The 25,794-nt window shown below is 31.9% G+C and overlaps 1 protein-coding gene across 1 annotated transcript; it reads left to right on the top strand.

Annotated features, from left to right (window-relative positions):
- The first annotated feature begins 15,903 nt into the window (after nt 1-15,903).
- LOC127076502 (protein MODIFIED TRANSPORT TO THE VACUOLE 1) lies at nt 15,904-20,946 on the top strand. The gene is made up of 5 exons (XM_051018169.1): nt 15,904-16,508; nt 17,356-18,141; nt 18,589-18,744; nt 19,365-20,297; nt 20,713-20,946. The coding sequence occupies exons 1-5, from the start codon at nt 16,302-16,304 to the stop codon at nt 20,752-20,754; spliced, it is 2,124 nt and encodes a 707-aa protein (XP_050874126.1). The 5' UTR covers nt 15,904-16,301; the 3' UTR covers nt 20,755-20,946.
- Nucleotides 20,947-25,794: the final 4,848 nt, after the last annotated feature.

Raw genomic sequence — 25,794 nt, 5'->3', positions numbered from 1 at the left:
TATATATATATATATATATATATATATATATAATATATATATATATATATATATATATATATATATATATATATATATATATATATATATAACCACTATTGTGAGATATTTTTCATCCTTCAAAATTATTAAGATAAGATCGTGAATAAAATTGAAATTAAATTTGTGAAAGATAGCGCGACGACGATTAATATTGAAAGAAAAATTATTGTAAACTCTAATTATTGAAAGTATTGATTAATCTATTAAATATCATAAAACATTATTTTAAGTTTTTTTTTTTAAATGACACTTTAATTATTTGATATGCAATGTTGTGTTTATTAGAACTAAGATATTTTATATAAATTATGATTTGAATATTTAATGTTAAATGCAATTAAAAGTTCTGTTATTACCTTTCCAAAAACTAACAGAATTTATTGGTTGAGTCACTTTAGTTGTATTTTTGAGTTGTATTTTTTTATTCTTTTAATGTATAAATACTCTTGTAATATTCCCAATTCCAATTAATGCCAAAATTACTATTCATCCAATATCATTCTTTTCTCTCTAATTCTCTCTCAACTTTATCTTCCCCAAATTTCTTATCCTCCACCATTGTCAAACCTTCAATTTGAGTTTTTATGTTCTAACATTTGGCATCAAGAGCTTTGGTTATTGATCCTAATTCGCTGCAACAATGACAACCGTTTCCAATGATCGAATTCCCACCAATCTCCCGATTCTTGATTCGAAGAACTATGATAAATGGGCGAAACAAATGAAGGTCTTGTTTGGTTATCAAGAGGTGCTTGAGATCGTCATCAATGGAGTTACACAATTAGGGGAAGAGGCTACCGACATTCAAAGAGCTACACACAAAGAAGAGAAGAAGAAGGATTACAAAGCCCTATTCTTGATTCATTCGTGTGTTGATAACGATAATTTCGAGAAGGTCGGCGATTGTGAATCGGCGAAGCAAGCATGGGAAATCTTGGAGAAAGCATATGTCGGTGCCGTCAAAGCGGAGGTTGTAAGGTTACAAACTTACAAGCGACAATTCGAGTTAACACAAATGGAAGACAAAGAAACGATCAATGACTACATTACGCGCATTATCCGGTTAGTTAATCAAATCAAATCTTGTGGGGAAACGATTCTTGAGCAGAATGTTGTATCGAAAGTATTGCGTTCGTTAACGTCGCGTTTCAACAACATAGTTATGGCTATTGAAGAATCAAAGGATCTAACAACTTTGAGCAAGGATGAATTGAAAAGTTCGTTAGAGGCACATGAACAAAGGATGGATGAGAGAGGCGCCAACAAAGCCAAAGCGGAGGTTGCTTTGCAAGCGCGTTTCAATGAAAATAACAAGAGGTCGAAAGGAGAATTTATGGCGAGAGGTAAATCAAATTTTCAGAATTTTGGTTCAAACGATTCACAGAATTCAAAGTATTCAACGAGTTAAAAGGGTGAAAGTAGCTCCAAGGATAGTGGTCATAGCAATGGTTTTAAGAAGCGTGATATGAGTAAGGTGCAATGCTACAAGTGTAGAAAGTTTGGACACTTTGCAAATTCGTGTCGTGGTAAATCGAATGAGAATCACAATAATGAAGCCAAGGTTGCTAGGGAAGAGGTAGATGATGAGGACACACTTCTAGTAATGATCACGGAGGAGAGTTATGGCATTACGGATGTTCCGGGAAGCAACTACAGTAGTGACAGTTTGGGGACAACAACTGTACCATTCCGAAAAATAGCGAAAAAACGCATTCGGATCGAAGTGCATTGGTTACCGTTCGTGATGGAGTCCAAGGGAGAGATGAGTGGTACTTGGATTCCGGTTGTTTAACACATATGACGAGTCGAAAAGATTGGTTTTTGAAAATCAATCAAGCGGCAAAAAGTAAAGTCAAATTCGCTGACGATACCACTTTAAGCGCCGAAGGGGTAGGAGATGTTTTGATCGGAAAAAGGAATGATGGACATTCAAGGATCAAAGATGTTTTATATATACTGGGGATTAAGTGTAATCTTTTAAGCATTGTCCAATTACTTGAAAGAGGATACAAAATTCGTTTGGAGGACAAGATTTTACGCGTTTTGGATTCAAATGGTGTGTTGATTCTAAAAGCACCGATGGCTGCCAATAGAACCTGTAAGGTTGAGTTAAAGGTTATGGAGCATCGTTGTCTAGCTACCACGACAAGTAGAGATGAGTGGTTATGGCATTACCGTCTTGGTCACCTTAATTTTAGGGATCAAAGAAAGTTGCAACAAAGTGAAATGGTAATGGGGCTGCCACACATTAGTATTCCAACTGAATTGTGTGAGGAATGTGTGAAGGCTAAACAACACAAGAATATGTTTAGCAAAGATGCGGGTTGAAGAACCAAAGGCTTACTTGAGGTGGTATGTTTCGACGTTTGCGGGCCGATGCAAGTAGAGACTTATGGTGGCAATCGATATTTTGTTACGTTCATTGACGATTTTAGTAGGAAGCTTTGGACATATCTTATGAAGAGAAAATATGAGGTATTTGGAGTTTTCAAGAATTTCAAATCCATGGTGGAGCGCCAAAGCGGTCGGAAGCTCAAAATTCTCAAAACGGATGGTAGAAGTGAGTATACCTCTAGTGAGTTTAGGAAGTTTTGTGATCTTGAGGGAATTGTACGTGAGGTGGTGCCTCCGTATACGCCTCAACAAAACGGGGCTGCCGAGAGAAAAAATCGTACAATAATGAACATGGTGTGTAGTATGCTTTGTGAGAAAAATTTGCCTAAGGAATTGTGGGGTGAGGCCGTGTCTACAGCCACCTACTTGTTGAATAGGTGTCCCACTAAGAAGATGAAGAAACTCACACCGGAAGAGGCTTGAAGTGGCTTCAAACCTAATTTGAATCATTTGCGTTTTTTTGGATCGATTGCATATCGTCATGTACCGAACCAACTTCGGAAGAAATTGGATGATAAGGGTGAGAAGATGATATTTGTAGGATATCACTCTACTGGAGGGTATAAGTTGTTTGATGGAAAAAATTGGAAGATCGTCATAACCCGGGATGTGACTTTTGATGAAGTCAAAAGTGCAGAAAATGCAGCAGTAATCGGTTACCCTACTAGCAGTAACCGATTACTCACAGAAAAACAACAGCAGTAGTTTTTTGAAATCACTGATCCAGAGGCTTCCGACACCGCTGTACCAGCACCTACAGTAGCGCAAAATGATGTTGTTAATAATGGTAGACCAGTGAGGCAATAGACTCCGAGATTACGAAAGATTCCAAGATAATGAAGTGAATAACGATGATGATTTTGTTCATTTCGCGCTTATGGCCGAATCCGAATTGGTAAATGAGGAAGAAGCCTTAAGTGATCCTAAGTGGATATGTGCAATGAAAGAGGAGCTGGAATCTATTGAGAAAAACGGTACTTGGGAGTTGGTCGATTTACCACTTGGAAAGAAATCAATAGGTGTGCGATGAGTCTATAAGGTTAAAGCAAATCCCAAAGGTGAAGTAATCAAGCATAAAGCTCGATTAGTGGCGAAGGGATTCTTGCAACGAGAAGGTATAGACTATGAGGAGGTATTCACACCAGTGGCTAGATTAGAGACTATTCGTTTGGTTGTTGGTATTGCACATAGCAACAATTGGATGGTTTACCAAATGGATGTCAAATCTGCGTTTTTGAATGGTCCTCTTGTTGAGGAAGTCTATGTGGGACAACCACCCGGTTTTGTGATAAAAAATCAAGAGATGAAGTATTACAAGCTACACAAGGCGTTGTATGGTTTGAAACAAGCTCCAAGAGCTTGGAACAAACGTATTGACGTCTTTCTTATTGACATTGGTTTCAAACAATGTGTATCCGAACATGGAGTTTATGTGAGATCGGATAAGAATGATGATGTTATTATACTTTGCTTGTATGTTGATGATATCTTGATTACGGGTAGCCATGACAAGAGTGTTTCAAGGTTCAAAAGTGAGCTCATGAGATAGTTTGAGATGACGAACCTTGGTGTCATGAATTACTTCCTTGACATAGAGTTTCACAAGTCAAAAGTGGGGCTGCTTATGCACCAAAGGAGGTATGCTCTAGATATTTTGAAAAAGTGTGATATGGAGCATTGTAATGCTTCTATTACACCTTGTGAGGCTAGAGTGCAGCTGTCCAAAAGTGATGAGGATGATGATGTCGATCCAACGCTTTACCGGAGCTTGATTGGATCGTTACGGTATTTGTGCAATACGCGACCAGATTTGGCTTTTAGTGTCGGTATTGCGAGTAGATTCATGAAGAGACCTAAGATGTCTCACTTGGCAGCGGTCAAGAGGATCCTTAGATATGTGAAAGGTACTCTTGGCTGCGGAATTCTCTTTCCCGCATCAGACACGGGGCGTAAGTGCAATTTACTTGGCTACACCGATTCTAACTGGTGCGGAGATAAAGATGACCGAAAATCGACGGCAGGGTACATCTTTATGTTTGGTAGTACACCAATCTCTTGGTGTTCGAAAAAGGAACCGGTTGTAGCACTCTCTTCTTGTGAGGCCGAGTACATTGCGGCGTCGTTAGGCGCGTGCCAAGCTATGTGGCTTATGAATCTATTGAAGGAATTGGGATGTGGTGATGATGCTGCCACCACACTATTTGTAAACAATGTTTCCGCAATAAATCTTGCGAAGAATTCGATTGCACACGGAAGGAGCAAGCATATTGAGATACGGTTTCATTATTTGAGAGACTTGGTCGGTGATGGAAAGCTTAAATTGAGCTATTGCCGAAGCGAAGACCAAGTCGCGGATTTGTTGACAAAGGGTGTGACAAATGATGTGTTCAAGAGGTTGAAGAAGTGCTTGAGCATGGTGGACTTGGAGCAACTAAAGTGAGGTGGTGTGTTAAATGCAATTAAAAGTTCTGTTATTACCTTTCCAAAAACTAACACAATTTATTTGTTGAGTCACTTTAGTTGTATTTTTGAGTTGTATTTTTTTATTCTCTCAATGTATAAATACTCTTGTAATATTCCCAATTCCAATTAATGTCAAAATTACTATTCATCCAATATCATTCTTTTCTCTCTAATTCTCTCTCAACTTCATCTTCCCCAAATTTCTTATCCTCCACCATTGTCAAACCTTCCATTTAAATTTTTATGTTCTAACATTTAACATATACACTATAATTTATTTTGGTGGTCAGTGGCCACCCCAGATTTTTCAATCGGACTCCATCACTAATGAGTGATGTAAATTATTTGGGTTGCCACTCTAAAGAAATAATTATAAGTATAATAAAAGTATAATCTATAACTATATATAAAGGGGATAGGTGATTTTGGTATGACCTTTATTTCTTCCACGAATACCCTCAATTAACTTTTTTTTTATATTTGTTTATTATTTTAAAAAATAACTTCTTTTTTTATATTTGTTTATTATTTAAAAATAATAATAATCTATAACTATATATAAAGGGGATAGGTGATTTTGGTATGACCTTTATTTCTTCCACAAATACCCTCAATTAACTTTTTTTTATATATTTATTTATTATTTTAAAAAGTAACTTCTTTTTTTATATTTGTTTATTATTTAAAAATAATAATAATTAAAATAAAAAGAATTAACACATAATAGCCGTAGGGCAGTTGTAACCTTAAATAACTTCCTAATTCCTATTTAACATTTCAAATTTTTTCGGTTATTGTAATTTTATATAACTTTTTTAAAAAGAAATATTACTTCCTATTTTATATTCAACCATTTTGGATTTTATACTTATTTATAACACTAACAAGCTTAACCCGAAATAACATAAAAAAATAATCAATCATTTTATTTTTGTGTTATTATTTACCATATTTTTTTCTTTGATATTTCAATATGATAAAATAAAATATTTTTAATGCATATCTTTGATTTTTTGATAAAATAATGTATCAACTATTGAGATAAATTATTTTATCTTAATGAGTTATTAAATAAATAATTATTTTATTTTTGGACATAACAATTTATTTTAGTAAATTATTTTACGTAATGTATAAATATTTATTAAGTGTTAAAGCATATAGACTAGGTAGAATGAAACTCTTAACTTAAATAATTACGTGTTTACTTAATGTATAAATATTTATTAAGTGTTAAAGCACATAGACTAGGTAGAATGAAACTCTTAACTTAAATAATTACGTGCTTATATATAAAATAAATTACATCAATTATAAAAAAAATATAATTAATTACATCAATGCTACAAAAATGTTTGTCATATATATTATTTATTGAGTATCTATAACTATTTAATGTTGTGTTTTGGCCTGACCTATTTTGATATCAATAATATCTTTAAAAAATAATTTTTATTAGTTTTAAAATGAATTAATAAAGAAATTCAAAATTAAAAAAAAAAGCCAGTCAAATATTGTGAATATTAAATACAAGTAATGGAGCAATTATTATAAATAACAATCAACTTCAAATTCATCTTCTATCTATATCTATATCTATACCTATATATAAATGGAATACATGATTTTGGAGTGACCTAATTTTGATCCAAAAATACGCTTTAGTTTCTTTTTAAATAAATAACATAATATAATTTAAAAAATTATGTTCTTGACAACTTACATCCGTTACAAAATAAAGTGGTTAGTAACTTTCTTATCTTTTAATTTAAAATAATTCTCACTTTCTTTTACTTAAAAATTATTTATTTCTTTTTCTCTCTCTCTTTTAGTTAATTCATAAAAAAATTTCTTTCACTACAATCTTTTTTTATATCATTTGGTCGCTGAAGATGTTGTATTAAAAATATAAAATCAACAACTTTGACGATGTAAGTTCTCTTTCTTTTGGTTTATATTGCATCATATGAACATTAAAGAAATTTAATTATTACTTTTTTTTAATATTAGTGAAATATAATAGAGAATCACATAGAAAATATAAGCCATGACAATATTTAACTTGACACTCTCCAATTAAGTCTGACATATTCGTTTGGAATGGAATGATCATGATATCCTGTAAAAATTTCGGAAAATTTGAAATTTTCAACTTAATTTTAAGCGGATACTAGAATTTTGTGAATTTACATTTTTTTATCGTTGTTATAAGACAGATTCCACGAGAAAGAGAGAGAGAGATTTTATTTTATTCATTTAAGAATATTTTTGAATTCATGAATTTACCTTCTATTAGTGGTTTATGTAAATAAAACCATGTATATTTACTAAGTCCATTGTTTTCTTTTTTTTACCAAAAATCCAAGTAATTCAGAAATAAGTCAGAGTTGTTGTTCTATTAAATCAAGACTAAAACAAAGTATCTCCGTTCTTTAGGTATACATTTATTTGTGTTACAATAAACCTTATTATATTCAAATGAGTCAAATATTTTGAATGTATTTCTTTGATAATATGACATTTTGTCATGTATTTGTAGTTTTATAAATCTCAAAAGTGCATTGATAAATGGATGTATGAAGAATTAATACAAATCTTTATAAGGTAAAAAAAACTATATTACACTACTTACTATTAATTTTACTATCTTTTTATCTAAAAAATTTCTAATTTGAGAGTCTTACATTTTTTCTTTACCACGGAAAACAATTGCAGGAAAAAAGAAAATACTTCGTATAAAGATTTCATGTTCGACATTTCTTTTAGAGAATGTCATTGATTACACAGTATCAATAGTACTTTGTATGCTTTAATATAATTTTGAATATCTTTGTTTATCATTTTCAAAGTGTAATAATATTATTTTTAATGCTTCATACAATAGAAATCTCATAAAAAGAAAAATTTACATTTAATTTTCTTTGCTGTGTGCATTAAAAAAAGCGGGCAGACGAGAGAGAGTAAATGGAATACTGATATAACATGATATTTATTCATAGGGGATTTTGGTAAACAATACGAAAGTGGTTTTTCCATAAAAGAAAGATGAATATAGAGAATTTTGATAAACAATACGAAAGTGGTTTTTCCATAAAAGAAAGATGAATATTTATGATTATTACCGTTGTATTCGATCATGATTTTGGTAAACAATACGGGCATAATTACAAACAGACATTTCCAAGGGATCATATATCTATTTAGGATGGAAGACTTAATTTAGAACTCTTACCATTTTCAAAGTGGAATAATATTATTTTTAATATGACGTACAATAAAAATCTCATAAAAAAAATATACATTTATTTTTCTCCGCTGTGGGCATTAAAAAAAACGGGTAGACGGACACGGGAGTGACGAGAGTGCCCATCTGAACACTAGTAAAACATAAAGACCATGACTACACAAAAACAACGAAACTTCTAGTTCAAGAATAAATGTACTTCATAAATCAGCATAAAAAATATCAACACAACGAATTTACCAATTTCAAGAAAAAATTAAATCTATCTTCTTCAAAAATAATACCCTTAAATTATGTGTTGATACAATTATTTAAGGTATATATGTTTTCAATGTAGCGTGTTATTTATTTTTAAACTGAGTCTTTTCTTTTTGAAAGTTTAGTATATCTTTAAATCAATATAAAAGTATTTTTATATGAAAGTATTAAAATAAGATTTACACATATCTTTAAATTGACTAACAAACTAATTAATAAATTAATAAAATAAAATAAATCTCAATATACATAATATTATATTTCAATTCTAATTTATAATAATATCTAAATATATAAAAAATTAAATATCCTAATCAACTTTATTGTAGACCTTACTATTATGAGTTTTGAATTCAATAGTAACCATAGATATCACATAGGCCGGATAGTTTCCATTTAGATGTTTAAAATATGTATTCATCAATTTTTATTTTTATTTGTATTTTATTTTTTAGTGAGTATTTCTTTTACTTATGAATTAGTGTATTTTTTTATGATTTGGATTGTGAATATTTTAAATTAAAAATATTTTTGTATATTTAGATTTATTTTAAGCTTAAACAAAATAATTTGTATCATTAAATTATAAAATAAAATGAATGAAATTTTATTATTTATTTTGAAAATAAGATGTCTAAAACTTGACTTTGAGTTTAATAAATATTTGGTCAACTTTGAGATGGAAGAGTCATTCACAATTTATCATATATAAACTTTTTATCTTTAAATCATCGCAATTAGTAAGATATTTACTTCCTTCACTGTCTCATGTCATTAAATTATGATTTTTAACAGTGAAAATTGTATATAAATTGGGTTGAATTGATGTTACCAAAATCAAAAGATGAACAATATAGAAAATTTAGTTTGGAAAATCATCACTTGGTCAAATTGGATCAATCCACTTATTTTAGGGTTAGATTGGATAAAATGAGTTATCCACATTCTTTCTTTTTAATGTTATTGTAAATAATAGGTCATCATACTCTCTCTTTCCTAAAACACGATCTAACTTAATTTCACTATTTTTTAAAACAAAATATATAAACATATGATAAATGTAAACATCAAAGGTCAAAATATTTATAACTAAAATAATTGAAATTGATAGCCCATAATTGCATATAATACTTTGTAAGATGGATTCTATAATTTAGCCAATAACACTCATGATTCCAACTCATATACTTTAGCCAATACAATAAATTATTAGATTCAAAGATTGAGTAGTATAACATTTATGAATATAAACTTGTGGCATGTGGGATGATGAAAAAAATAATATTTTGAAAAATGAAAAGAGAGATATTTTTAAATAAGCCAAATATAAAAAAATAAAATAAAAAAATAAAATAGTGTTAAATTTTTTAGGGAGAGTTTACCGCCTGTTATAGTTCTGTACGATTCAAAGGATTAATCTCTTCAATTGTGTGCGAATGATATCTGATTTATATAAATAAAATACATAATACTAGGGACATAAATCAAACCAATTGAAATTACAAAAGCATTCTTTCCTGAAGGAGTATACATCTAAGTAAAATACAACAAAAGTGATATTTTAAAGAAAACTAAAGTAAAAGCGCACACATGACCGATACTATCCAACAAACCTGCTTACGAGTGCAAAATAAAATAGCAAAATAAAGAGTTTTATGTGAGCATTCACATTTCAACACGATGAATGAACCAACCGTCAACACAAACTGATTCACAAACCAACAACCTCAGGAGAAAAACTCAACAAGTAATACGATTCTTTCGAGCAAAACAATCCAGCATCAAATAAAATAATATGGATATGAGACCAATCTAACATCAATTATTGATACAGATAATAAATTAGCGCCAATATAAAAGAGAAAAAATCTGGATGTTTCTATTATATTGTAAAATGGAAACCTTATTTTATTTATTTATTTATTAAATCTTTATTATCTGAATTAAATTAACTTGAGTGTGACTTAAATTCATGAAACCAAAATTCAAAACAAGGAGGGTGAGTTCATTAATATTAAAAGTTAGGTTACCTCATTACCAATTAATTGTGGTGTTCATTGATTGAGTTTAGGGGTAGAACAAGTTGGTTTGATGTGATTTTTTTTAAAGAAAATGAATCAAGATATAATTAACGAGGTTTGATTTGATTTTACAATATTTTCTCATAAAATTTGAATCAAATAAAACTAAATCGATGAAAAATATGTAGTTCCAATTTGATTAATATTTTAAAATATTTAAGAAGCTTTCACTAAAAAAATTACTTTAAAAAGTAAATTCTTTCAAGCACTATGAATTTTTATACTATTAAAATAAGTATGTCACATAAATAAAATTATATATTGATTAAAAAAGACATCAGTTTTTTTAAAGGATAAAACTACTAATATATTAATATAGCATGAAATAAAAGAAATAATAAAGTATATAAAGATTTGATTTGAATTTCGAGTGATTAGTGAAGGTGAGAAAAACACAAGAAATACGAAATTATGAATTATGTTGATGGATTAAATTTTTTAAAATATATTTTAATTGAAGTTCAAGTCACTAAAAAATGTGGGAAGGTAAAGATATAATGGAAGAAAGAGTCACACATTGAGTTTATTCTATTTTATCCCCTTTAACTTGTTTAATTCCCTCCGATTGAGAGATTTTTACTATACTTAAGACAGTTACAAAGATTACTAAGATGTCTCATGGTCCAACTGACCTATATCTTAGATTTCTCAAATATAAAGAACTGATTCCAAGTAAATCTCTTTGTGTACTCGAAGATTTATGCTAAAACTTAATCTTTTAGGGATTACAATCAAATAAATGAATAAATGATAACATATTTACACAACATAGATCAACATGAAATAAAAACTACTCTTGATACAAATACAAATATTTTGATCTTTCAACAAAAGGTGTATTATAATGAAACCACTTGCTTGCTTCTTTTCTAACTTTCAGTAAAACTTCTTTTCTAGATGACCTTGTTTTGAAAGTTCTTTTTTTCTTCTTCTCAAATTGATTCTTTATAACTTATTTAGAGTGTGGTTTCAACATTGTATTGCTCTCTTTGGTTGTTGATTTGATACATTAATGAATAAAATAGTGAGAAGTTAAGTCTTTATATAATTTACTTTTTTATGACCGTTGGATTATCTTTATCTTCAAGTAAATGAGTCATTGAGATATTGTATTATTGTAGCAGGCTATTTCATTGATATAAATTCATAATTAGGGGTGTGTAAAAAAACCGGTTATCCATAATCAAATTAGTATCCAAATTGTTCTATTTTAAAAAAACCAAACCAAATGCTAAAATAAAAATTTGGGTATCCATTTTGTTATCCAAATATAAACCGTTACCCATTATAAAAATTTGGTTTTGTTATTGGGTATCCAAATTTTACTCTGCCTTAAATTTTTATATTGGTCTGTTTTCACGTTTTATCACATTATAAATCAATTTTATATTTTATATATTTTTAAATTTTATAAAAAATTATTTTGAAAATAAAATTCAGATTTTTTTTCTTTTCACGAAAAATATAATATTTGAATTTTTTTTCAAAAAAATTATATTTGATATTTTTTTCAAATAAAATTATTATTTTCTTCTAAATAAAAAAGATATTTTTTATCAAAAATATTTTGTATTTTTTTCAGTAAAAAAATGTTTTAAAATAAATTATTATTTTATTTTCAATTTTTTTTTATTTCCATTTTTTTAAATGATTTTTTTAAAGATTTTTTTTCCAGAATATAATTTTATTATTTTCAATTTTTTTCTTTTTTCTGAATATTTGTTATTTTTTTCTAAAAAAGATTGTTTTTTTATGTTTTTTAAATTAAAAAAAAATATTTTAAAACCTCATAAAATTTGTTTATGAACAATTATGAGAGATTTTAGAAGTTTGAACAATTTTTTTGATGAATTATTTATTTTATGAATAATTATGATTTATAGAGATATGATTCATAACTATTTTATTTTATGACCGTTTTTATGTAACACATCATACTTTGGGATTGTTTTTAATCGAGATATTATTTATGATGATTATAAAAGTCAAATTTAAAGTAATTTTTTAAAATAAATATTTTTTTATATAAAATAGTTTTATAACTAGTGAAAATAAAAAAGTTAGTTAAAATAAAATAAAATTATTTTTTTAAAAATATAGTTTTAAAAACTGTTTTTTTATAAAATTGATTTTTTTAAGAAAATAAAAAATTGGTTTTAAAGAAATTGATTTAAAACTGTTTTTGTTTTAAACTATTTTTTTTTGTTAAAAACCAGTTTAAAATCAAATCGATCCACTTATAAACCGGTTTTAAGAAAATAAATTGATTTTATGAAAATGGTTTTAAGATCCAAACCGAACCATATATATGGATCAATTTGATTTGATTTATGATCCATGCACACCCCTACTCATAACAGATATTGTCGCACATTGTGTAGTACCTTTTATAATGTAAAGTTTGTAGCATTTGTACCTCTCTCTCTATATATATTATTGATTAGTTGTTTCTAAATTCAAACATTTGATAGAAAAAACAAGTAAGTTTTATTCTTATTGAGAATATACCTTGCAAATGGGTGCCAATGGAACAAACTTAAGAGGATAGCAACTTAATCATCTACCAAATAACCAATTATGTTAACTTTTAAGCTTTGAGTTGACTATAGGAACCTAACATAACTTGAGTCCCTAAAAATGTATATTAATAATTTAGTTAAGGTAAATTATCACCCCTTTTGTCAAATACTCCTCCTCTTTATATAATCAGACAAAAGCTTGTAAATGAGATTTGAGAAAATTATATATGTATTTTACTTTCAATAAAGTGTCAAAAATAAATAAATCAAAACACAAAAGCAATTTCATTAAAATAAATCAAAATTCAACTTTTGACAAATTAGATACATAAATCAATAAAATAATAATTTTAATAGTACATATCCTCTATGCTTAGAAAGCTTTTAGGAACATGTTGAGTAAAAGTGCTATCTTGGTTAACTCAACTACTATGGCTTGATGTCCTAAAATGATTTTAGCAATACAAACATTGATATGGAAATCTTGAAGATTTCTATGATATATTCTTTGAGGGTTCGAGATGATCTTCTTCATCTCTGATCTTTTGAGTTTAGGAGAGGAATCTGTTGGAGAAGTTTTTTCACTAGGGAGCATTGAACATTGTGAAACATCTTCTTTTTTGAGCAACACCTTTGTGAGAGACACACCGCATATTCACCCAAAATCTTAAGGTGATAATGTGTGAGTTCTCTCATTTATATTTCCAAACAATGTGGGACTTATTCACTACACTGACGCCGTTGACTTTCGATACAAGTAAGTCGGTCCCCTTCTCGAACCAAAGGATCATGATATCATTTGTTGGGGGAGTTTTTTCACTAGGGAGCATTGAACATTGTGAGACTTCTTCTTTTTGGAGCAACACCTTTGTAAGAGATACACCACATATTCACCTAAAATCTTAAGGTGATAGGTGAGTGGATTCTCTCACTTATAAATGCTCAAGTCTCCATATTTTTAATCAATGTGGAACTATTACCCACACTACTCACACTTCATACATTCTTAACAGAATCCACATGAATATGATCTACAACTAGAATAGCTCCGTAAGAAGTTTACTGAAGGATCCAATTAACCTTTGTTTCTTCCAAGTTTTTGATCTCTTGAATTACACTTAATCTTAACAGATTGTTAACATTGAAATATTCTCTATAACACATAATTATTATTTTTGTTCGGTTATGCGTTTATAGATCATTGATAAGGTCGTTCCTTTCATATGAAACTTGAGATTAACCTTTCATATGGGATTTCTCCTTTTGAATACGACATGGTTTGATAAATTCTCGTTTGGATCATGTTCACATCTTTGTCTGTATCGAATAAAGCAAGTATTGCTTATTGAATATTGATGGTTTGTTCATGGCCTTTGACGATGACCTTTCCTTTGTATTGAGTTCTTATAAACTCAGCTAGATCTCTACCACCTATCCTAAATTATTTTCCTTGAACAAACATCTTGATGCATTTTTCTTTTATTAATGTGTGTAGCCAAAAATCCTTGACGAGATTGATGTAAATAGTATTCTTCTTAATTTTAAAGGTTGTATGTAAAAAATATTGATGTCTAAGCTTTCAAAGATAACCACATCCTTAATAAAGATGGTGAGGTCTTCATATTTGCAAGTAAACTATGATTTTCTCGGAACTTCATATGAGATTTGTTGAGATGTCATATAAATAAGTGCTTTATCGAGATAAGACAAATTTTAAGGTTTAGAAAAAAGGAACACGGGACTATTTGAAAATGTTTCATAGTGAAAAAGGATAATGATGTAGTGTTAATGATTGGATGGTGTGATTTTTCAAAGAAATTTTAATGTGTGATGAATAGTATAAACTTTAAATGCATGAAAATATTACTTAGGAATACGATAAACAAAAAATATTTCTTTTCCGATAACATGTGTCATTTCAAAAAATCTTCTTTATTTTCCAAGATAAATTTTTCTGGTTGTGAATACTTTCCATTGAAAATCAAGTTTTTTGTTTAGATTCTTCTAAACTACGAGAGCTTTGTGAGCCAGAGGCACTGACGACAAATGTTGTTTCTCCATAGGATGTTAATATTGTGTTTTTCACTATCTTAATATCTTCTTGTTCAACTATCTTTGGTATTTAATAGTCAAACTCGTTCTCATTAAAGATTGCATGGATTTATTCATTGACTACCAATACATCATCTTATATAAGTTGCAGAGAGTCTAAAATGTGATAACAAGATACACTTTTGTGATTTAGAATAAAATTTGATAAGGTGTTCTTTAGTGTTTAGCATATAGAAATTACAACCAAATTGATGAAAATATAAAATGTTTGGATTTGTACCTTTGTCATAGGGAGTCTTGTTTAATATAAATCTAAAATAGTTCATATTTTGATGGTAACATAATGTATATAACTTCGACCCAAAAGTGCTCTATAACATTTTTCTCATTGATCATGATTCGGTAAATCTCTTAAAGAAATATATTTATCCTTCCTACAAACTCTTTTGGTTGTCCGGTTCTAGAATAACATAAATCATGAAAGACACAATTTTCTTCACAAATAATTTCAAAGTATTTGTTTTTAAATTCTGTGCAATGATCAATTTTTAAGTCTTTTTCAACTTACAATTGTTTACATAATATTGATAATACATAATGAGACTCATACTTATGAATTTTATTCATGTTCATATGCTATGAATATTCCATTCTTCTTGAATTTTTATGCACATACCACTTCTATCATTAAAATCATAAAATCAATTAACATTGATGATTGAAGTCCTACACATTCGAATGCCATCAAATTAAATTAACATGACTATATGATAATTTTAATAAACTATAATATGAGACATCAACACCTCTAATAAAATCTCATTAACATTTCATAAATCAAAATGGTGGTTGTTTTCTTTAACTAAATTAGTTAGACACGAATACATACAAAGACTGACGTGGCATGTCTGCTCCTTCTTCGTGATTTTCTGCCACGAAGTCGTTCCTATTACCTTCTCCGTTTCAATTCCTTTCTTCCCCAAATATCCCAAATCTCAAATTACCCAATTCTCACCTCCTCAGATCTTTTCCATTCAATTCAATTCCCACAAAAACTCGCCAATTTTCGAATTCCCGATTCCGATTTTTCCATCTAGGTTTCACTGCTTCTCATCACACCCCGATCGATTTCGATTAGATTTCAATTATAGCATCATCTTAGGTTGATAAATTCAATTTCCGCATTTATTATCGGAATCGTTTCTGCTAAGTAGGGTTTCAATTTTCCGGATCGAATTGTGAGGAAGAATGGAAACGAGTCGAAGAGCGGTGGAATCGTACTGGAGATCGCGGTTAATCGATTCAGCTACATCGGATGAAGATAAAGTTGCGCCTGTTTACAAATTGGAAGAAATCTGCGAGCTTTTGCGCTCTTCGCATGTTAGTATTGTCAAGGAGCTTTCAGACTTTGTCTTGAAACGTTTGGAACATAAGAGTCCCATTGTAAAACAGAAGGTATAAGAATTTTAATATATATTTTTTTGATTTTTGGTTTCTGTTTTTCACTTCATCAAATTTGATTGAGGTAGATCTCATCTGAAATTATTACTATTTGAAGATATTGAATTAGCTAATTGCATGCATTGGTGAATGAAAGAAATGTAGTGCATGTTTGGTTTAGATTCTGGAAGAGCCAAAAGCAATTTTAGAGATGGAGAATTGATTTTGGAATGATTTTGAGGTGTTTGGTTCTTGTATAATTGATTCTGCTTCATAATTGATTCTACTTGAAGTTAGAATTTATAAATTTTGAGTTTAAATGTGATTTTTACATTTACTGTTCAACTCAATTTTGCATAAAGTTATCCAAACATAAATCATTTTACATTCATTTCACTTTTAACCATAATCAATTCACTCAATCAATTTTTTTCACCGCAGAACCAAACATACTAGTAGTGGTTTTGAATGTTATGGAATCAACTTTATGGGGAATGTATTATACTTTTGTTGTTCATGAATGTGAAATTGCATGCTTTTGTTTCCTTTTTGATGTTTTCACTTTTTTTCTGTTATTCTGGGGTGCATAAGATTGTCAGGTGATAGTTCTCTTTCTCTCTTTGATAGTTTGGAATGTAATGAAGTTATCCTTTAAATTGTTGCACCTGTCTTTAAATTATACTTGACTTTAACCAGTAACCATACTTGTATTTTTTATCAAGATGTAAAGTATGGAAGTGGTGATATGAAAAAGGATTTTATTTGTTGAAAATTGTACTGCCGATTCATATATCGTTTGCATTGTTTGTCTAAACTCGTTTCACTATTTCTTTCTTTTTTTGGGTAAAATTATTGTTGGCAGGCATTAAGGTTGATAAAATATGCGGTTGGAAAGTCTGGTGCTGAGTTCAGAAGGGAAATGCAGAGACATTCAGTGGCAATTCGTCAATTATTGCACTACAAGGGACAGCCGGATCCTCTGAAAGGCGATGCACTAAATAAAGCTGTGCGGGACACTGCCACTGAGGCTGTCTCTGCCATCTTTTCAGAAGATAATAATAACAATAACAATAATAATCATCAGCAGAAGGCTGCCGCACCTTCTCATGATCTTAACCGGCGGATACAAGGGTTTGGGAATACAAACTACGAAGTGCCATCTGAAGATAAGAAGTCTTTTATTAGTGAGGTAGTTGGTATTGGAAGTGCATCAATTAAGCAAGGACTTCATAGCTTAACACAGGGACATTCACTAATGAAGAATGAAACTGGAAGTGGAAGCTACAAGAGTCCAAATCTTCAGAGGTCGTTGACCTTCGAATCAGAACATGGTGACAGATATGAACCCGTTGCGTATCGTAGTGAAAGTCAGAGTACTTTTGGAGTTCCAAAGAATCAATCTAGTGGTTCTTGGAATCAGGATTCAAGAGTAACTAAGATGGAAATTTCAAATAGTGAATCCAGTGGAAATTTTTCAGAGAACAAGACTAGAGAGGATAGGTTGGTGGAAACAATTGTAACTTCAGGAGGTGTTCGCCTACAACCCTCTCGAGATGCCATTCATGCTTTTCTAACAGAGGCTGCAAAGTTGGATGCTCTGGCTTTAGGCCATGCCCTTGAACTAAAGCTCCAATCTCCTATTTGGCAGGCATGTCTTCTATGTTTAAATTTCTACAAAAATTTAAATCCATACATGAAAATTAAGAACATGTACTTATTTATTTAAATGAGCATTTAAAGTTTGCAGATTAAAATTCTTTTTCAAGTATTCTGGAACTTAATATGCCGGAACTTTACATTGCCCTTTTCTGGTATAAAAACAGTTTCACTACAAATGTGGTTGGCGTGAATTTAAATTTAAGTGTCGACATCTTTTTTCCCTTTATGTTATTAGACCTCGCAATCTTAATTGGGCATGTGCAAATATACAAGTGAATACCATGTATAATGGATATTTTAGTTATCATTTTTGTTAAATTTTGTCATTTTGCATGAAGTGTAGTGCTTATGAAAACCTAGAATATCATAAGTTCTTGCTGCAGAATTTATTTAAGCTGCTATTGAAAACATTTTCTTATAAGAGTAATATTTTCAGGTGCGCATGAAAGCGGTTTGTGTTCTTGAGTCCATCATCAGAAAGAAGGATGATGAACATTTTTTATGCGTGGCATCTTACTTTGCTGAAAATAATGATGTCGTGCTGAAATGTTCAGAATCTCCCCAAGCCTCTTTGAGGGAAAAGGCTACAAAGGTAACCTTTATACTGTAGTCAATCTCAGTGAATAATTACTACTTGAAAATATTATCTCCTTATTCACGTTCACATTTTACACGCATATCAATCCCTCTTTTGGCGAATAAGTTACTACCTCCAGTTGCAGTAATGAAAATTTGGTTATAACTAGGAAGTGGAAAATTTGAATATTTAAAATTTGGTTGGTGATGTACATCACTAGCTTGTATTGAACTTCTTGTCTATAGATATTATCTACCTATGCTTCTGTGTCTCCGTCTCTCGAAAAGGCCAACTGAATTATTTATGTTTTATACATTATTATTATGCAACCTGTGGTTTTGCAACCCCTATCAGATATTGGATACAGATACACTTTGATACACTATGACTACAAAACATCCTTCGTGATTAATATAGAAAGTATAGATGCTTGTGAGGAACTTATTCATTATCTCAAACCTTTGTAACTGTGCGTTTCTTTTTTTGGGTCAAGTATACATTACCAAATATTTAAGTGCAATTTTTAATTTTTTTAGCATTTTAACAATAATAGTTTAGACTGCTTTGTTAATGTCAGCAAAAGTATGAGAGCAATATTTGTAATATAACTTAACATTTGGCTCCTTGATGGACAGGTTCTTGGTCTTTTAGGTGGAAGCCAGCCAAACAGTTCTGCCATTAATTCAGAGAAAGCTGTAAAGACAGAGCGTGCCATTGTTGCTGAATTGCCTGACTTGATAGACACTGGCTATTCAAATGACAACACAACCAATATTACAGATGAACAAAGTATAGGGAATCTGACATCATCCGCACCTCTGGTTGATGATTTATTTGGAGATATAAGTGGCTCTATTGGAGCTAGTCATGAGCTGAAAAATGATGACGACCCATTTGCAGATGTATCATTTCACACAGGTGAGAGAAAAGAACAAGCAGATGATTTATTTTCAGGGATGATAGTTGGTGAAGATAAACAGGGTGACCATGAGAGTCACAAGCAGGGGATTCCAAGTGATCCTCAACTTTTTGACATTTTTGGTTCCAGTTCTAGGCAAGGAAATCATAGCGAGTCTGTTAGTGATTTAATGGGTGGTTTGTCAATAGATGAAAATACCTCAACTATGAAGCATAAGGGAACATCTTCTGCGGTGCAATCTGAATCTTTATTTTCAGGTTTAAACAACCATTCCCCTGACAATACTCTAGGTGGTATGTTGGGCTCTCAACCAGTTGGGTTCAATGTAAATACGATGTTTCCCACTGGGCATCTGCCTTATAATATGCAGCCTGGTGTTATGTTGAACCAACAATATCCTTCTCAGCCTCTTAATTATGGTGCCATGGGAACTCTCTTAGCTCAGCAGCAATTACTGGCAACAATGGCGAATTTTCAACACCTTAATAATGTCAATATGCGAGATGATGGCATTGCTCAAATGGTTGGACCTAATGGAAATACCCCTTTGCCAGACATATTTCAACCAAATTTTGCATCTCAAACTCCCAGCTCAATGATCAATAATTCAAAGAAAGAAGATAATACTAAAGCATTTGATTTTATCTCGGTAAGTTCGAATCCAAATGCTTTTATGTGTACCTTCCATTTGTTTAGTTTTTGTTAATGGCCTGGTTTGAGTATACTGCTTTGTGAATTACTAATCTTTTAGGTGTTAATATTTGCAACTTGAATGAAATTCGTAATAAATCAAGTTAAAACCATATTATAAAGGACTTGGATTTCACTGGATATGTTTAAGATAGGATATTATGATGCCATCTGGTTTGATGATACATGCAGTATACATTGTTGGTTATAACAATTAAAAAAAAAATGCATAGTGTATTTTGGGTAGAGCTGAAGTTTATATGTTGATGGCACTTTGGCTTTTGCCTTGCTTCGTTATAGTGATTGCTCTTAATGTAACTGTCTAGCTGTTAGGTGGATTAACATGACATGATCACTTTGTTTCATGCTTGTAGGACCATCTTGCCTCTGCTCGGGATTCAAGAAGAGTGATTTGAAATTTAGATTTTGTGCTTCGCGGAGGATATTTAAGGCTTTGTAGTATTGGATTGACATTAATAGATCAAATGTTTTTTGTGTTTCATTTCCTTCGCAACATATGATATTCTACATGTTCATGTCAACAACAACATAATAAAGTGAGAAACATTTTGGACATGGAATAAGAGGTTTAAAATGGTTGCAGATCAGATTTTTTTTGTATTGTTTTATTTTCATGAGTATCTTTTGTTATTAGTTAATGGCAGAGTAACTGATAGCGGCGCTATCCCGGGAGAGCAGCGCGGAGGCCGATCGCCATGGCGTAGCAATTCGCGTCCAGTTTGAGATCGCGATTGACTTTTGGCTTGGAGCGGATCGCGGAAGCTGTAACACCCACATATAATATACATTTAGAAAATACAGGATCTCGGAAGCTGTAACACTCACGTATAATATACATTTAGAAAATACATTATACACAGTGTAATTGGTATTGATACACATAAGAGCCTATCCTATCGATATACATGTCTAAAAGAAATAATATACACAAATGAAATATGATATACAAATGTGTTTAAACAAAACTAGGATCTAAATAAGAGTTCATATGATCCACAATGGAAGTTCATAATTTAAAAAGTCTGGTTGCCAGAAAATCATTAAACAAGCTTTATCCTTGCTTTTATGCTGCACAAATCTACCTGAAACAACAATTATAGTGAGTGAGATAATAATTTTAATGAGTTTCCTTATCTCATGAATCCACTTGGTTTTAAAGGAATCTCTTATTGATTTTTAACTTAAGTCATTCAATGTCGTTCTACTTATGCTCTTTTACACAATAGAACAAGGACTTATTTTACACAATAGAGCAATGACTTAAACATCTAAGGAAATTTATGCTTCGTATGGAAAACGCACAACTTGAGTTCACATAACTCAATGAATCGTTATTTGGGAATGCACACCAAATTGTCTTTTTTCGGCCGATCCTACATCTAGGACTATGGACACGGGTCATAGATCTCTTTTTCCGATTGATTCTACATCTAGGACTATGGACACGAGTCATAGATCTCTGCTTTCTCTAACAACTTCTCTCCATAATCATCAAAATCCACAGACTATGGGCACATGTCACGATTGTCCGCACAATAAGGATTGTCTCCCCGCCCGATCATAATCCACAAATTTTGGCCATGGTTCACGAACTTTCCCATAGCATGACATACTTCTTTTCCCGGCCATCCGAGTCTCCAAATCTTATCGACACGGGTCACCGTATCCACCAAATAAACATTCGCCTTCCCGATTACTACTCTATATGAGTCTAAAATTCGGGATATGCGCGAATATGAGTTATTCCTGAATACACAATTGGTCCATTAATCACCATATAGTTATTCTCATCAACACCAGGTGATCATATCACAATCACCATGGGTTGATATCATAAATACCATGTGATTCTATCACAATCACAATATTACAATGCATTTTCATACAAGCTAGCTGAATCTCAACTATGATATAGTTCTCCATCCATGCCTCATGCATTCTCGTAGATGGGACGATTCACCTCTAGCGACTACTCGTTCACGGATGCATACCGAGGCACCTCTTACATTCAAGTATCACAACCTAAATTATTTACCATAACCTAAGTCATCTTTCTTATTCCATTCACTTAGTTATCGCCTCACTAGTATTTGTAGGTTAATTCAATTATTATGCATTCAATGCAACAATAGCTCATACTATAGTTCATAGCATACACACAATAGTTTATCATTATTCATCAAGCATTATTGAGATACATGCATGGTTTCCTTCACAAATAGATAGAGCATTGTATCAACTTTCCAACACATTCAACCTTACGTTAAACGGAGTCACATTTCCCGTTTTATGATGGAAACAAGAACATTAGTTATCTCTTAATACATCGGAACTCCCGCTTAGCGAGCTCTGGGTGAGTTCCTAGCGAGACGAGGCAGTAAGCTCGAAACTGAATATTTTCCCTTCCTTGCTTAGTGAGCTCCAAACGAGGCATCCAAGCGAGCTCTTGGCTATTGAGCTCCCATCAAGGCCTAAAGGGGAGATTCCAGAATGCCATTTATTTCAAAAAACATCTGTCTCGCCCAACAAGATCTGTCTTCGCCTAACGAGAGTTGTATAACAACTTATGCATAGGAACTGATACACTCGCTTAGCGAGTTGTTCCCTCGCATAGCGAGAAAGCCAAAACAAAGTTAGTAACAAAACACAATAGGAAGAAGGAAACGAGCAACAACAACACCAAGTCATAACTTATCACACAAAACGATACCAACAACATGAATTATCACAAGTAAATATGGAAGATGTAACACCCTTCTAAAATACCCCAAATATTTAATTAAAACAACAAATATATATCAGAGTAGATATGCAATTAAGGGTGTCACACAATCACTTCACAACATTTCACCAAAATAACTGTCATGCTCTTTATTTAATCCAAATAAACATTGCATAATTCGCAGCGAATAGAAATCAAATCAATCATGCAAAACATGTAACACATTACATGTAAAATTATTCAACAAGGTAAAACATCCCGTCCCGATGTTACATCTATCAGAGCATGACTCACTAATAAACTACGCTAGACTCCAAGCACTAGCTCCTACTCAATCACTGCTCGTTACCTGAAAACATAGTTGTAAGGGTGAGTTCCTCAATCGATATAATAAGCATTATAAAATATCATGCAATGTTAAGTAATTTAACACATTTCATCACCCTAATCATAACACACATTCAGTAACGGCACATCAACTCAAACATCATACTCAACACCAACATAAAGCACACGTATAATCTCAATTCATACTTAACACCAACACAAAACACACGTATAATACTGGAATACATCCATTCATATTATACGCCATACATACATTATGCAATGAGACTCCATGCATGCGGTACCGACTATTCGTGAACATATAGTTCAACTTCACCGACCAAATCCAGGTACGGCTACCAAGCTCACTAGTCCCACTCATTTGAGACCTAGTGACTCACATCACTAATTCCTCACCATGAGAATTAGCTACCACCCCAAGGGCCATGCTATGCACGCTAATCACCTAGCATGCAAACATCAACAACAATCCAAAATGACTAACATCACTAATTCCTCACCATGGGAATTAGCTACCACCATAAAGGCCACATTATGCTATGCCAAATCACCTAGCATGCAACATCAACAACAATACACAATGGACATATGCTCACACTCTAAGCCATAAAACAGTCCATCCACAATTACATACATAATATATACATTCACAACATTATGCATATTTTCACACATCATCAGCATATTTATCACATAATCATATCATGTCATGCCAAATAATACAATTACAGTATTAGCACACTCTACTAATACCTATCCTACTCAAAACAACGGGAAATAATCCCTACTATATCATACACCGATATAGGCCAATCACCAATTGTGTTCACAACATTAAAATATCAATTTTTCCAATTTCCAACAGTGTTAACCGGTTAACGCCCTGGGTTAACCGGTTAACGCAGGACAGAACACGCTTCCTGGCCAATTTTAACAGTGTTAACCGGTTAACGCCCTGGGTTAACCGGTTAACGCAGACAGAACAACAATTTCTCAGAAATCACAACAGTGTTAACCGGTTAACGCCCTGGGTTAACCGGTTAACGCAAGCAAAACAGCAATACTTCACAATTCCTAACAGTGTTAACCGGTTAACCCCCTGGGTTAACCGGTTAACGCAAGACAGAAAGCTGTTCCTGCGCTAACACGAAGCAGAATGCAGAATTCTCCGCATTTTCCGCCGTTGGAGGACTTCCGGACCTCCGATTCCGATTCCGTAAAAAGCTATACGTTCGGGAAATCACAACTCACACAAATACAGATTCAATTACAGCTTTAACACAACTTATCCAACACAATTTTTCAGCATTCAACATCCCAATTAGGGTCAATTCAACAGTTTATCACTACCCATTACATGTTAACCCATAATACCCATTAAACGACGATAAACCCCCCTTACCTGAGTTAATCCGGCGAATCTTTAAGCTTCAAGCTTTTCTCTTCTCCAACCTTCTTCCTCTTGCTCTGTCTCTTTGCCCTTTTCCTCTTTTCAGCCGCTTCTCTGCTTTCACGTGAAAACTCTTTTTACCAAAATGGAACCCTTTTTCCTTATTTCCAACTTATATATATTTTCCAATAATTATTATTCCAATAATAATAATAATTCAATAATTCCAATTATTTAATTAAATTAATAAATATAATATTAACTTAAATTAAATAATTATCTTATTTTTATCGGGGTGTTACAACTCTCCCCCACTAAAAGAGTTTTCGTCCTCGAAAACATACCTCAAGCGAATAACTCAGGATAAGACTTCTTCATCTGACTCTCAAGTTCCCAAGTCACATTGCCACCTGCTGGTCCTCCCCAAGCTACCTTCACTAAAGCAATCTCTTTACCCCGCAACTGCTTCAACTCTCGATCCTCGATCCTCATAGGTGATGTTTCAACAGTCAGATTATCTCTCACCTGTACATCATCTATTTGGATTACATGCGACGGATCAGGAATGTACCTCCTCAACTGAGACACATGAAAAACCTCATGCAAATTCGCAAGCGACGGTGGTAAAGCGATACGATAGGCTACCTCCCCTATCCTCTCCAAAATCTGATAAGGACCAATAAATCGAGGTGTCAACTTCTTCGACTTCAAAGCTCGACCAACCCCAGTTATCGGAGTAACACGGAGAAACACATGATCTCCCTCTTGAAACTCAAGTGACTTCCTCCTCTTGTCGTAATAACTCTTCTGACGACTCTGAGCAATCCTCATCTTCTCCTGAATCATCTTAATCTTTTCCGTAGTCTGTTGAACAATCTCCGGTCCAACCACAGCACTCTCACCGGACTCATACCAACATAAAGGCGTCCGACATCTCCTACCATACAAAGCTTCAAACGGTGCCATACCAATGCT

The sequence above is a fragment of the Lathyrus oleraceus genome, chromosome 4 (genome assembly GCF_024323335.1).
Source record: "Lathyrus oleraceus cultivar Zhongwan6 chromosome 4, CAAS_Psat_ZW6_1.0, whole genome shotgun sequence".
Lineage (NCBI taxonomy): Eukaryota > Viridiplantae > Streptophyta > Magnoliopsida > Fabales > Fabaceae > Lathyrus > Lathyrus oleraceus.
The sequence above is the reverse complement of the archived record's forward strand: the minus strand, read 5'-3'. Positions and strand labels throughout refer to the sequence as shown.